This window comes from Cynoglossus semilaevis, chromosome 10 (genome assembly GCF_000523025.1).
Source record: "Cynoglossus semilaevis isolate Cse_v1.0 chromosome 10, Cse_v1.0, whole genome shotgun sequence".
Taxonomy (NCBI): domain Eukaryota; kingdom Metazoa; phylum Chordata; class Actinopteri; order Pleuronectiformes; family Cynoglossidae; genus Cynoglossus; species Cynoglossus semilaevis.
The window spans coordinates 11,710,874-11,724,945 of record NC_024316.1 but is presented as its reverse complement, the minus strand read 5'-3'; the positions used below and the strand labels follow the sequence as shown (position 1 = coordinate 11,724,945).

Here is a 14,072-nt window from a genome sequence, read left to right as displayed (position 1 = left end):
AATATAAATAAATGAAAACTACAAATATTCTGTCTCTTCGCCTCTTCACAGCTCGACCACTGCATCCAGCCTGCTATCATAACCAAAGACATCTGCATGGTCTTCTACTCCCGGGACGCCAAGATCTCTCCTCCTCGTTCCCTCAGAAACTTCTTTGGTAGCGGTTATTCTAAAACACCTGACTGGTAAATACTTCGGAGCTGCTGTATTTCCTGCAGTTTTTACCCAAAGAATCCCAGACACTGATCATCTCTGTTTTTATCACAGCAACCGGGTCACTGGAATCTATGAGCTTAGTTTATGTAAAATGTCTGACACTGGAAGCCCAGGTAAGCAGGAGAAAAAATGATTATTTTTTCATGTGTTGCTGCTTTTCTAAAAAACTAAAACAAAACATTGTTCTCGCATTTGCTTCTGGTGTAAACAGGGATGCAGCGGAGGAGAAGGAAGATTCTGGACACGTCAGTAGCCTATGTGCGTGGAGAGGAAAACCTCGCTGGCTGGAGGCCCAGAGGAGACAGTCTGATCCTGGAGCACCAGTGCGAGCTGGAGAAAATGGAACAACTGCTTGAGGTTGGTTTTCTAAGCCTTATTTAACCTAAGGTTCCTCTGTTACAAAGAACATACATGCCCTATGTATGTCCTGCTCTTCTTCTGAACAGAACCTTCTCATGTTCTAAACGTATTGTGTTAATAAACTTTCCCTGACATCCCTACAGGTGGAGAAGACTCGTCACCTGCTTCTGCTGAGGGACAGACTCGGAGATGCAGCTTCTCTTGGCACAGCTCCGGCCAAGTCCTTGAGTGAGTCTCTCTCACCCAGCATGAGCTCCGGCACCCTGTCCACCTCCACCTCCATCTCCTCACAGATCTCCAACGCCACCTACGAAAGCGCCATCACGCCCAGCGAGAGCAGCGGCTACGACTCCACGGACATCGAGAGTCTGGTGGATCGTGAGAAGGAGTTGGCCACGAAGGTGAGAAGAGAGTTTTAATGATCATCTGCTCTGTTTGCTATTGAGTAAGCAGCAGATGAACCTGTCCTTAACTTTGAGTCTTCTCTTTGTTGTATTGAAGTGCCTGCGTCTCCTGACACACAGTTACAACAGTGAATACAGCCAGGTTGTCAACAGCATCAGTGACTGCAAGGTGAGAACGTAAATATAGATTCAGGAATATTTTATTGATCCCTCAGGGTGAAAGGTTTTGGTAAAAGTAAGTAATACTGCATTAATTCAGCAACAGGTGTAAATGTGAGGTTTTGCAGTTTTTCTAGGGTGATAAATAAAGTAATGAATTGTTTGTGTGTTTTTCTGCAGCTTTCTGATATCTCTCCTATTGGACGTGATCTGTCAGTGACCAGCTTCAGCAGCGCCACCCTGACCCCCTCCTCCACCTGTCCTTCTCTGTCTGACTCCCGCTGTGGCACCTTAGATCAAAAGTAAAAAAAACAAACAACAGATTTAAAAAAAAAAAAAAAAAAAGATAAATATCCGAAATCTGGAGACAACAAACTCCTTCAACCTGTTGTTTTAATGATGACACTCTTTGGTTTCCCTGTTGTCAGGACTCCAGAGAACTTCTCCATCGCCTCTAGTCCTTCCTGTTCAGATTATGAAAACTTCCCGATGGTTCCCACTCTAGAGGCGTCCTACTTGGCACGGGCTGGAAAGAACGAGTTCCTTAACTTGGTGCCTGATATTGAAGAAATGAGACCAGGGTGAGTGATGCCACTTCTGGTCATCGTGCTTTTAAAACCTGTCTAATCATTTAATTTAGAATCATCATTGTGGATTGAAACATGATTCTGATCCATTTTTGCCAGTGTGATACTTCACTGAATTGTAGATTGTTGGTTTTAATAGAATGAAGTATTTTTTGAAAAGATAGGTTGAGAGCATGAGAAAACACTTGACTAGATTTAAATTATTTAATAAAGAAAATTCTTTAACAAAAAAAATCTGTTCTCCTCTGGAATAATTTTTCAGGTCTGTTGTATCCAAGAAGGGATTCCTGAGCTTCATGGAGCCGCGCTCTAACTCATGGGTGAAGCACTTTGTGGTTGTGCGCCGCCCCTATGTCTTCATCTACAACAGTGACAAGGACCCAGTGGAGCGAGGTGTCCTCAACCTGTCCACAGCACAGGTGGAGTACAGTGAAGACCAGCAGGCCATGCTCAAGGTACAGTTTACAAAAAACATTGTTTGGTTTATATATAAATGCAGAATAATGACTGCATTTACATATGTTATCAACAGCTACACACCATTATTTAGACGGTAAAGAAAGTGTACCTCCTGCCTTTAAGGTAAAGGAAGAAGAAGGGTTTGTTTAATCCCCCAACTTCTCAACTTAAACTTTCCTAAAAACTTATTCTAAGAAGACCAGTTAATCTGGTTCTCACAGTTGATAAATGAATCCTAAATAATACTGAACAAATCCTGTCAATTTCAACATATGGTTAACATATTTTATCTTAAAATAGCAAACATCAGTACTTGACACCAAGTCGGATCAAATTTAGAAAGATTTTATTAGAACTGACGTAAAAGTTGTGGCTCCAAAAACTACAACTATGCCCAATACTGACAGGATTTTTTACAGCATTACCAGAAAGAAATGCTTCGATTTTTTTTTTACAATTTATTTATTCAACTTTCTTTAAACTCCTTAAGGCAATATTTTAAAGAAAATCTCAAAAAACATGCAGACTTACAGATATTCACTGTTGTCGTTTGCAGACTCCCAATACATTTGCCGTGTGCACAAAACATCGAGGAATCCTGCTGCAGGCCAACAACGAGAAAGACATGAACGACTGGCTGTATGCCTTTAATCCACTGCTGGCAGGAACAATAAGGTAAAATCAGACAGACGCTTCACAGAGCAGCTGACAACAAGCTGCTCCTTCTCTGTGTGAAGTTACACTCTGACCTCATCCTCCTCTTGTTCTTCACAGATCTAAGCTGGCAAGGAGGCGCAGTGGCCTGGTGAAAAACTGAGAGAGAGTGAGAAAGAAAGAAAGGGAGAACAAACTCTCTGTTGTTTCTGTAACGCCTTTGAACATACTAAGTGTTAACACTTCTTATTAATCATTGTGGTTCTTGACAGTTTTCTCTTGTAAGTAGACTTGTGGCTTAAGTCTCCTTTCACGCGACTAAAAGTTTCAGAGGAATTTGCCTCCTGTCTACCGCTGCCAGCTTCCCTCCTCCTCTTTCTCTCCCCCACCTCCTCCTCAGCTTTTTGTGTTTTTGTTTAAATGACGATGTTCAGGGTCGGATTATGTTGTTTTGTTTTGTGGTCATTCCCCAGCTCCCTGACTAGTAGCATGTTGTTGTAGTCCACTTGTGTGTGCACGATTCTTCAGAAACTAATCTTTCTGGCCACTAATTTTCAGTTTGCCAACCATTTGTAAAAAAAAAAAAAAAAGTCTTTATCAGTGTTATGCGTTTCCCCAGAAAAGTCTTATTTGATTTTTTTTTTTAACAGTGTACCCACACATTACCTGCAGCATCCTCAGGGCAAGACTGGGTTTGCTTACCTACGAGATAAAGTTAATCAGAGAAGTACAGATACAATTATGAAGGGAAACTGTACAAATATCCCATAATGAAGTTGAATATGAGTTCAATATGAGTTCACACTCTGCAAAAGAACGTAGAGCGACTTAAAGAACCATTGCTGCTACTGATTTCTTCTTTTTGTCTTTTGTTTATGAGATGTGCATCAGGCCACTTCCTAAAAGGTCAACTCCAACGCCCCGGTACTGCCTACTGAACAGCATTCACGTATAAATATGTGAAAAATTTGCCAGTAAAACTCAAGAGCTGCTTTGGATTTTCATCATTATCCCAGCGATATTTAGATCCCACTCCTCTGTCTGTGTTCCAACATCCTTATGGTGTCATCTGTGAGTATTTGTGAAAAATCACTTCTCATAAGTTAAAAAATACAGTATATAAAAAAAGATGCTGACGAGGAAGATGCACAGAGAGAACATAAGTCTGTTCTGGGATCAGTTTTTGTTGTTTCCTTTCGTATAGGACACTCCTCTCTCAGCTCCTTGAACTTCTTACTCCATCAGGTTAAGACCGTCATCTATGGACAGTCTCAACATTCACTATCATCTCACGTAACCTTCACCAACATCTGATCTATGTGCTGCAGTCAGCAGTCAGATTGAAGTTAAACAGAGAGCAAAAAAACACAAACTTTTGGCCTTGACTGAGCCGCAGGCAGAGAGCCTGCACCTCAACTGACGACAGTCTCACCCACAACTCCCTTCCCTGTCTATACAGTGTTGGGATAAAACCTTAGTAAAAGTGAGTATTGTTACTCCTCGGATCCACCGCACGTCTATGACCAGATGGTTTTCTTTTTATGTCCTTCAACAGAAAACCTCTAACTCATCTGACCTTCACTTGTTTGACGTTACGTTTTTTAAGTATTAAAATTTGTATTTTTTTTTGTAATTTGCTTTTAACCAATGAATAGGGATGTTTTTTATGAAGTGTAACAGAGGGCATTTAATTCTTATGTTTTAAGTAATCTTTGTGTTGCACATTAGCACATATCTATAGCAAAGTGAGGGAAGAATACACACACACACACACACGCAGTATCAGGATAAGTGAGGAGAGCACATATCAAGGTTATACAGCATAGCTTTTTTCCAAAGGGTTTAACTAAAGAAAAGCAAAGAAGTGATATTTAAGGGAAACCTTTAGTGAAGGGTGTTGTTGTTTGTGGACATATTTGCTCTGTATGTTGTTCTGCAGCCTGTGGTATAGTGTGATGGTTTTGTTGCCTGTTTCTGTCCAGGTGATAAAACAGTGATTGGTACAGATTGGCACTAAAAACTCTGGCCAGCTAACCAGCAGTGTGCCTTCTGTATTAAAGAGAGGGGGGTAGAAAGGGTAAATCAGGGATACAGGTGTTTACATTTAAATAAATAATCAAAGATGCTTAAAGGGAAAATGGAAAATGGGGGAAACATTTTTTGCACCGGCTCCAAATATGGGTGCAGTCTGGAACCCTGTCTAAAATAGGTTAAAATGAAATAACTAGTTTACTTTTACAAAATATAAAGACAGTAAAGAATAAAAACCTTTTGAAAGTAAAACCGGAGGTAGAAACTTCTCTCAGGTCAGCCAGCCTGATGTAGAGTCCAAGCCCTGGTTCAACATCTCAGACTCAACCACCACTGTGCTCCAAGTGCAATGTACCTCAACATGTAGTAGATGCATATTTATATGAAAAGATTCCAGAGCAAATACTTCCACTGACCCATTTGCAGAGATGTATTGTTATGGGGAAGAGTGTATTTATTGTTTGCAATGTATATATTAGTTTGCAGCTCTTTGCACATGTTATGGAAAGGTTCAAGCGATCAAATGAAATCTGCACGGTTTAGTTGTATCAAACTGGGAACCGAACAAATGTGGAAGCCGTGAAAAACCTCTTCCAGCAGGAAATGGAAGAGAGTTGAATGTAGTATGAAGATGTGTGTGTTTCTCCGTCGTTAGGATAACAAGACAAAAGTGTTTCCCACTACATATATTCTTTCAGAGATGTCTTCATAGAGTACCTCCTCTTAATTAGAAAGTCTGCTTTTAATTTGGAGAATATTCACTCAGCACTCATGCTAGAAAACTGCCTGAGTTCTAACTAAATAAAGGTGGTTTTTAACTTTAGTTTTCTAATATCAGGGAATATAATACAAAGTAGCTAGAGACTTAGAAAATTTCCTTTACTTTGAGCTCATGTCTTTTGTCACCTCTTCACTCTTGTCCCATTGATGCCTTTCACACAGCACTAGCCATGACATTTCACTCATCTTCCCCTCATACTAATGTTGGCTCACCTTGGATTTTGTTGACTATGATTATGAAACACGCGGAACCGATACACCACGACATCACCACTGTACATTATTTGTCAGACTGGTTTCATTTTCATACTTATTTTGTAAATATATGTGTTGTATGGAGCTTGAATTAAAATGTAAATATGTTTACTGTATTTGTAATAATTATAATCCATTCGCTGTATAGCATAGATGTGTCATGCAGAAACCCTAACTCTGTGTATGGTAACCTTACACCATTGAACTGTTTAGTGAATGAGGCAACAATAAAAGTGCAAACTGTGCATTAGCAGAAAGACACTCCGTGTCCGTTCACTGTGAGGCTCCTCTTCAAATCTCAGATGTACATAAGAAAAGTTTTGTTTTTTTTAATTCAGAACCTTTTTTAGTTTTATTAGGACTAAAAACAAAATTAAATACATGGAGTTAAAATGCAGGCTACAAAATATGATTTTTTTTTCTTTTAATCAAATCCTTTTATAGTCTATTTAAACTTATAGTTTACGTTGTTGGAGTGGTGAGATGTAAAATTCTTTACATTCACATTTCCTCTGCTTGTTTTTTGCCTTCATAATAGCCTCAGTTTGTTTACATGTAAAGTTAAGACCGTCCTTCAGCTTATTAGTTAAGGTTTCCCTCGACCAAAACAGAAGTTACGTATGCGCTGTCGTGACATAAGTGACGGTCACAGCTACAAATAGGAGAAGAGCTATCTCGGCTCAGTCTTCTGGACCAATCAAATATCCAATAAACATCGCTGAAGGAAGAGAACATTCTGTGATTGGTTTAATCGACAAGGGTGGGCGCGGCCTAACGCCTCCTGACTACTGTCACGCTGAGAGCAGGAAGAAGTGAATCAGTGAGAGCTCTGCCGTCATTTGGACGTTCGTGCTGACTTCACTGTGACTTTACCTGCAAAGCAAAATGGCTGAGTAAGTTGTGTTTACCTCCCTTTACAGCTAAGATAACTTGGAACTGCAGATACATACGGTTAACAGTATGATATTTCTAGTAATTGTTTTCCTATTTAAGAAGTAGTTTTCTGTACTTGTTAGCATATTAGCTAACAGAGCAGTTGTTCGGGACAAGTGGCTGAATTTCACTATGGTCAGTGGAGTAGAAACCAGAAGTGTTTATTCCATGTTCCGTTTTAATTGTTTCCTCTCTGTTTAAATATTTTCCAACATTTCATAAAGAAAATATATAATTACGAATGTACCCACGAGTTGTGATACTGCACATGGTTCTAACACCGCTAACGATTTCTCTTTGGGTTTCAGGGCAGACATTGCACTGATAGGGTTGGCCGTCATGGGCCAAAACCTCATCATGAACATGGACGATCACGGCTTTGTGGTAAGGTGACCATAATAGTGAAAACTGCGCTATTACGATGTCACTCACGTTTTTAAACAATGTCTTCGAGAACTATAGAAGAACTTCCGCTTGTACTGCTTTAGTGTCAAAATCCAAACGTTCTACCTGTTGTAATGAATGAAGACATTTTTGATGATGAGTCAATCAGTCAGCAGTTAGATTAGTCAATCCTGACTGAAGCTACTGCTTTATATTATTTTGTACAATACTACATATACATACATATCATTGAAATGTGTAACTATTAACCATTCTTCTAACATCTACTGCCAGTCATACTAATACCTCTGTGTCTCCCACAGGTCTGCGCCTTCAACAGGACCGTATCAAAAGTACATGAATTCCTGCAGAATGAGGCCAAAGGCTCCAAAGTCATCGGAGCGGAGTCCTTAGAAGACATGGTGTCCAAACTGAAGAAGCCCAGGCGCATAATCCTGCTGGTCAAAGCTGGTCAAGCTGTGGACGACTTCATTGACAAGCTGGTGGGTAGTTTGTGCTGAAGTTTGTGAAATGCTGTGGTTTGTTCTAATCACTGTGTTGAATACATTTACTTCATTATTCTTCTGCAGGTTCCTCTTCTTGAGCAGGGAGACATCATCATCGATGGCGGAAACTCTGAATACAGAGACACAACGGTAAAAACCGATATCTGAAAAAAAAAAAAAAAAAGTGGACCAGTGTGGATGTGCTGGCTCTTCTAATTTGGTTGTGTGTTGTTTAGCGGAGGTGTAAGAGTTTAAAAGAGAAAGGCCTGCTGTTTGTGGGCAGTGGAGTCAGTGGTGGAGAGGAAGGTGCACGTAAAGGACCCTCACTGATGCCAGGAGGACACAAAGAGGCCTGGTCAGTCCTTATGTTATAATTAGACGAAGTGACCAAACAATAACAAGCTCATAAACAAATGTTAACTTATTAACTAATCACTGCTTTAATTTGAAGGCCACACCTGAAAGACATCTTCCAGAGCATCGCAGCGAAGGTTGGAACAGAGCCTTGTTGTGACTGGGTAAGTGGAGAATTCAATTGGTAATTTAACAATTAAATTTTTTTCTCTAAACCTAAAACTGATGAGCTGGTCTGTTTGTGTAGGTGGGAGATGATGGTGCGGGTCATTTTGTGAAAATGGTTCATAATGGCATTGAGTATGGAGATATGCAGCTGATCTGTGAGGCCTATCACCTGATGAAGGACGTGCTGGGTATGGACCACGATGAGATGTCACAGGTCAGATTTGAAGTCCTGTATTTTCTCTTTCCTTTACTCCAAAGACTGTAAATGGAATATAATTGGTTGAGATGGCATCTTTGAACTGCTGCAGGTTTTCGACAGCTGGAACAAAACTGAGCTTGACTCCTTCCTGATTGAAATCACAGCCAACATCCTCAAATATAAAGATACGGATGGCAAACCTCTGCTGCCCAAGATTCGTGACAGTGCAGGACAGAAAGGCACAGGGAAATGGACGGCAATTTCAGCCCTGGAATATGGCACGCCTGTCACTCTGATCGGTAAGAGATTAATGACCAGGAAGTAAGTGTTTTTCTTTTCCTGGTCTTTGTTACATCATGTTGAGGTTAAAGTTTCACCAGTTCAGAGAGTGTGTGATCAGTGCAGTCTGACTTATATTTACTGTTCCTGTAACACGCATCATGACATAGTAAGTCTGTGTCTAAGCAGGTTGAAAAGCTTCTCTGCTGCTACGATCATCTCTGCTGACATAAGTGGGATTTGGCTTTGGTCTTTACTGTGTGTTGTATAAACAGCCCTGCAGGTCAGAATGAGACACTGTAAATGAATAATAAAAAGTAAACACTTGTTTAGGTGGGTGAAAAAAATGAAAGCAAATAAAAGAAATAGTTAGTTTTTCTGTTGCAGTAATTGTCCGCTCACTTCCACTGCTGCTGTGGCTCAGTGTTTGGTTTTGTTTTTTACTTTTTGGTGCTTTAGATCAGAGTCTGATAAGAGTGAGGTGAGGGCAGAGGAGGACAAAAGCATCATTTGTGTGACAGGGCAGCACAGCCAGTCTGTCTAAACGGCTGGATGTCAACCTCCTCCTGATCACTAGGTTTTCTTTTTCTATCTGTGCGTGTGTGCACGTGAGGCTATTTTAAGAGCAAGAAAGTTCTTGAAGTTAGGATTAGAACAAGTGTCAGACTAGAGTTAGATTAGAGATTAGATAAGGAAAATATGGGAAAAAGTTAAAGTTAGGGTTAAAGAATATTTTACACCCCAAAAAAATCAAAGGAGTGTGTGTGTATGTGTGTGTGTGCGTGTGTGTTGCATCACCTAAGGATGACTTTCAGCAAGTCATGCTTACTCAACAGTTGATCCTGATACAGTTGGAAATCTCATTATTATTTTATGAGCCGTCACTTGTTGGTGGCTGTTTTTTTTTTTGTTTTTTTAAGTTTTTAAATCAGCAGTAATATTGCATATTATTATAAATAACATTTTAAAAGGTTGTTTTTTCCAGCTTGGCTAGAAAAATGACAATACCAGACATGAAAACATGAACTGGCCTTGTACTGTTTGTTCAATTTAACACGTGACCTGATTGTGTTTCTTCTGTCCTCTCATCTGTGTCTCAGGGGAGGCTGTCTTTGCCAGATGCCTGTCCTCTCTGAAGGATGAGAGAGTGGACGCCAGCCGCAAACTGAAGGGTCCACAGGGGGTGAAGTTCAATGGAGACAAGGCTGTCTTCCTGGAAGACATTAGAAAGGTACTACAGTCATTGGACGTCAGGTTAAAAAAAGACTGAATTTAATAAACAAGACTCACAAATATAGGCTTTTAACCACCTGACTAATTAACCAGTCTGGATCCAGAGGAGCTACAGTGGTTTACTCATAACCTCATGAAGCTTCATTTGAAGTAAAAAAAAATCATCACATCTGGAAAAATACTTTTAACACAGTCTTCAATTCAAATAAAAACAGTTAGTGGTGAATTTTCACGTGTAATTTGATGTTGACAGAGAGGAAATAAAATCATTTGCTGATGATGTCGTGATCTCACCCCTAGCCTAAGACACTGACTAATAATCTTATCACAGTAAAGTGATTATTTTCTCTGTTTATTGTCATTTCTCGCCAGGCTCTCTATGCTTCCAAAATCATTTCCTACGCTCAGGGATTCATGCTGCTGCGACAGGCAGCCAAAGAGTTTGGCTGGACCCTGAACTACGGTGGGATCGCGCTAATGTGGCGAGGCGGCTGCATCATCAGAAGGTGGGTGTTGACCCTGTATGTCCTCATGTCTGAGGTTGTGTTATCATGTGTTGCTAAATATGAAGAAAACAGCAGTAAAGTGAAGTAAAAGGGAACTTGCTAAAAAGGCAGGAGGATTTCTAACGGTGTTCATGAGCTCGTCATAAAGTTGTTTTATTTTTTGTTTTGTTTTCTTGGAATTCATAGTAACTTCCGTGATGGAAACAAAGGTTTATTGTTTTATTGTTCGCTCTTTGTCTCCTGGTTTCTGTGTTGAAATCCTGGAGTAAAAAGATCTGAGTCTTCCTGTAAAACCAGGCAGAGAGAAAAATGAGGAAGCTGTGGTTGTGACACAGGTTTGCTCTGTGCAACCTGAAGAGAACGTTACACAAACCTGATGACACAATGCACACAGTGAGCTGTGGAGAAACAGGTTCAGTTGATGATATTTTGACAAAGAGAAAATTAAAATGACATTTACTTCTAAAAAGCAGGGCTGCATGCCACAATAAGTGGTTTGAGTACTTGCTCTGCAGCAATGACTGTCAACTTGCGCCTTGCTGAACTGTCTAATCCAGCCATCCAAAATAAACATTAAACAATAACATTAGACAGAAATGTAATTTTTATCTAATTTTATTTGAGTGTCTGGCCCCCAAGGTGTCTGTCCAGAAAAACTCTGTCCCTCTGACAAAAGAGATTATTAGTTCAGTCCGTGGACTTGGTTGGACTGTCCTAGTTCTACACTGCCCTCGTCTGATGACTGCTGGTATTGAATGCAGCTTCTCCTGTGACTCTGACTATGATGGAGCAGTGGAAACAAAAAACAAAGCATGTATTAATCTGTTGACACATCTATCTCCTGTCCTTCCAGTGTGTTCCTGGGTAAAATCAAAGAAGCCTTTGACAGAGATGCTGAGCTGCAGAATCTGCTGCTGGACAGTTTCTTCAGTAAAGCTGTACAGGACTGTCAGGTATGAGGAAGTGGTCAGAGGCTGACCTGTGACTGTCTGTGCTGCAGTCAGAGATGAACGGGGAAGAGAGACAGTTCTAGGACAGAGTTCATGGAAGGAAACTAAATTTACTGACTAACAACTGACTGACTAATTTAATAGCTCTCTTCTAAATTTAATTGATTTATACATGGTGCTGAAGACAGATGGTGACACCCTGTGGTTCTGGACCGTAAAAACATCCCTGACATTGTTTTGGTTCTTCTGCAACTTTCTTGTCAAAGTTAGGAGAGGAAATAATGGAGCAATGGGTTCAGTTCCATTTTATAACCCAAACATGAGAAGTAGTTTGACTTTTATCACTTATTTTGTGTTTTCTTTTTATTATGAGAAATGTAGCACCAGGGTTCCTACAGGTGAGGCTCAAAATATTGCATCTGACTGGATTTTTCTGAGAAATAGAGAAATAACATCACACTCAAACTCGTATAACTTTATGAAAGTCATGTGTAGCTGATCTTTCTTTTTTTGACCAGATCCAGGAAATACAAATATTTCTGAAACAAAAAACTGAATAAAATGTCTCTCCCGTTTTGTCTTTTCTTTAGGAGTCCTGGCGCAGAACAGTGTGCACTGGGGTCCAGCAGGGTCTCCCCATGCCCTGCTTCACCACAGCTCTGTCCTTCTACGACGGCTACAGACACGACGTGCTGCCAGCAAACCTCCTACAGGTCAGACGGCAGTGGACCCTGAGGTCCACTGACCATACAGTCCTCTGTGTGTGTTTGGACAATGAAGTTGAAAAGAAAACATGCAGCTTGTGTTTTTTTTTTTTTTACAGTTTTTCTGAACCTTTTTTTCTTCCATCCTCAGGCTCAGAGAGATTACTTTGGAGCTCACACATATGAGCTGTTAACAAACCCAGGTAAATACATCCACACGAACTGGACAGGCCATGGTGGAAGCGTCTCCTCTTCATCCTACAACGCTTAACCATGCAGCGTCACATCACTGAGGAACACAGGAACAACAGCAGGCAGAGAATGAGGAAGAAGTTTCCTGTGACACAGAAAGTTACACATTCCACAGTTGGTACATTACAACCATGAGTGAACATGAGAAAACACAGCGTCCTAACTCGGTGTCCATATGTTCCTTATAATCCTGAATATGAAAAATAATGATAGCTTTCTGTGTTGTTTATTCTCTCTCTGTGTGTGTGTGTGTGTGTGTGTGTAGCCAGGAGGAGACGAAGAACAGTTTTCTGTCCTGATGCAGTGGATATGATACCGTTTACTAGGCTCCTGTTCACCAGTCAGGATCACAGTGATGCACTGTACTGTATTAGGCTAAATAAAGATTTCAATCCCTTTATAATTAGCTTTGTACAGCCTTTTACTCTCTGCGCTCTGTAAATAAGATTACTGTGTGGCAACAAGTGACATAAGTTCTGTGTCTATTAATAGATTTTAAAGGACATGGAGAATAGCAGTTCTACTCAGCCTGTAAGTATGTAACCATGACCCAGTGAGCTCAACTAGTTATGTGTGAGATTATATATATATATATATATATATATATATATATATATATATAAATTTATATATATACTTATGTATCTTTTATTTGATGATAAAGTATTTAAATTATATTTATATTTTATATACTCAAAATATAAATATCCTTTTTCGGTCCTTAAAATTATTATAAAGGATTTTCTAAAAAAAATCTCTCGTTCTCATTTGATGAGAAACATGCAGAGATAAAATTTTGAAAAACAATTCCAAAAAATCATATTTCTTTTTTTACCATGTGACAAACATGACGTAAAATTAGGATTTTACCAAGAAAAATTACAAATAAAACATTTTCTGCAATATTTCTCAAAATGCTCCAATTTCGTGAGAAAATTCATAAAAAAAAATTTGAAAATATTTTTCCAAATATTTTCATCATATTTTTTGACAAAAGGCAATTTTTTGGTCAGATGTTGATACATTTTGATGAAAAGTTTTTAAACATTTTATCTTTCATCAAAATAGTGTGTTGAATTTTTTTTAGAAAAAAACATTTAAAAAAAAACAAAAAAAAAAATTTGAACACATTTCTTCAAATTTTTTAGAGAACATTTTTTGGAATTCTTTGGCAAAGCCCTAATTTTTGGTGAGATGTTGAAAGTATTTTTGAAAATTTTTGATTTTAAAATTTTACCTTTTCTGCATGTTTCTTATCGAAACAGTGTTTTGAAAACATTTTTAGAAAAAAAGTTTTTGTTAAAAAATTTTTTGAACTTTTTAAAAAAATTTTCTGCAAAACCCTAATTTTTTGTTTTTGAGAATCTTCAAAAAAATGTTTTTTCAAAATCTTATCTTTTCTGCAAGTGAAAACGTTTTGAAAACATTTTTAGAAAAAAATTTTTTTGTGAAAACATTTTAGAATTTTTTTTTTTTTTAAAATGATAGAAACCATTTTTAAAAAATATTTTTAGAAACTTTTTTATTTTCTTACTTGTTTCTCATCAAAATAGAGCATTTTAATGATTTTTATGGAAACCTTTTTTTTTTTTTAATTTTCAGAAAACTCCTTATTTTGAATAATTTAAAAAACAGGCTATAGTCTTACCTGTTTTTGGTGATATTTTGCAATATTTAGATAAAATATTTTTTGGAGTTT

General features: G+C 38.7%; 2 protein-coding genes across 16 annotated transcripts in view; both read left to right on the top strand.

Moving 5' to 3' along the window:
* The window catches only part of kif1b (kinesin family member 1B), a 51,527-nt gene extending 45,361 nt beyond the window's left edge, over positions 1-6,166 (top strand). For 14 of the 15 annotated variants that reach the window (XM_017035993.2, XM_008318786.3, XM_017035989.2 and 11 more), the window contains 10 exons: positions 52-185; positions 268-329; positions 428-573; positions 720-977; positions 1,078-1,149; positions 1,320-1,441; positions 1,568-1,720; positions 1,989-2,181; positions 2,742-2,860; positions 2,960-6,166. In XM_017035993.2, coding sequence (XP_016891482.1) covers positions 52-185; positions 268-329; positions 428-573; positions 720-977; positions 1,078-1,149; positions 1,320-1,441; positions 1,568-1,720; positions 1,989-2,181; positions 2,742-2,860; positions 2,960-3,002 — 1,302 coding nt within the window. In that variant the 3' untranslated portion in view covers positions 3,003-6,166. The remainder of the gene's footprint in view (positions 1-51; positions 186-267; positions 330-427; positions 574-719; positions 978-1,077; positions 1,150-1,319; positions 1,442-1,567; positions 1,721-1,988; positions 2,182-2,741; positions 2,861-2,959) is intronic. The other variant, XR_003050934.1, reaches the window with a different exon arrangement.
* A 374-nt stretch (positions 6,167-6,540) lies between these two features.
* Positions 6,541-12,776, top strand: pgd (phosphogluconate dehydrogenase). The gene is made up of 13 exons (XM_008318783.3): positions 6,541-6,798; positions 7,147-7,222; positions 7,546-7,725; positions 7,813-7,878; positions 7,965-8,083; positions 8,180-8,246; positions 8,330-8,464; positions 8,559-8,748; positions 9,829-9,959; positions 10,334-10,467; positions 11,321-11,420; positions 12,008-12,130; positions 12,273-12,776. Exons 1-13 carry the CDS (start codon positions 6,791-6,793, stop codon positions 12,390-12,392), a joined length of 1,449 nt encoding a protein of 482 aa, XP_008317005.1. The 5' UTR covers positions 6,541-6,790; the 3' UTR covers positions 12,393-12,776.
* Positions 12,777-14,072: the final 1,296 nt, after the last annotated feature.

Bases quoted from the DNA above. Each gene is read 5' to 3' on its own strand.
- pgd (XM_008318783.3), top strand. The intron at 8,084-8,179 runs GTCAGTCCTTAT...TTTAATTTGAAG, and splicing joins GGAGGACACAAAGAGGCCTG to GCCACACCTGAAAGACATCT. The intron at 12,131-12,272 runs GTCAGACGGCAG...TTCCATCCTCAG, and splicing joins TGCCAGCAAACCTCCTACAG to GCTCAGAGAGATTACTTTGG.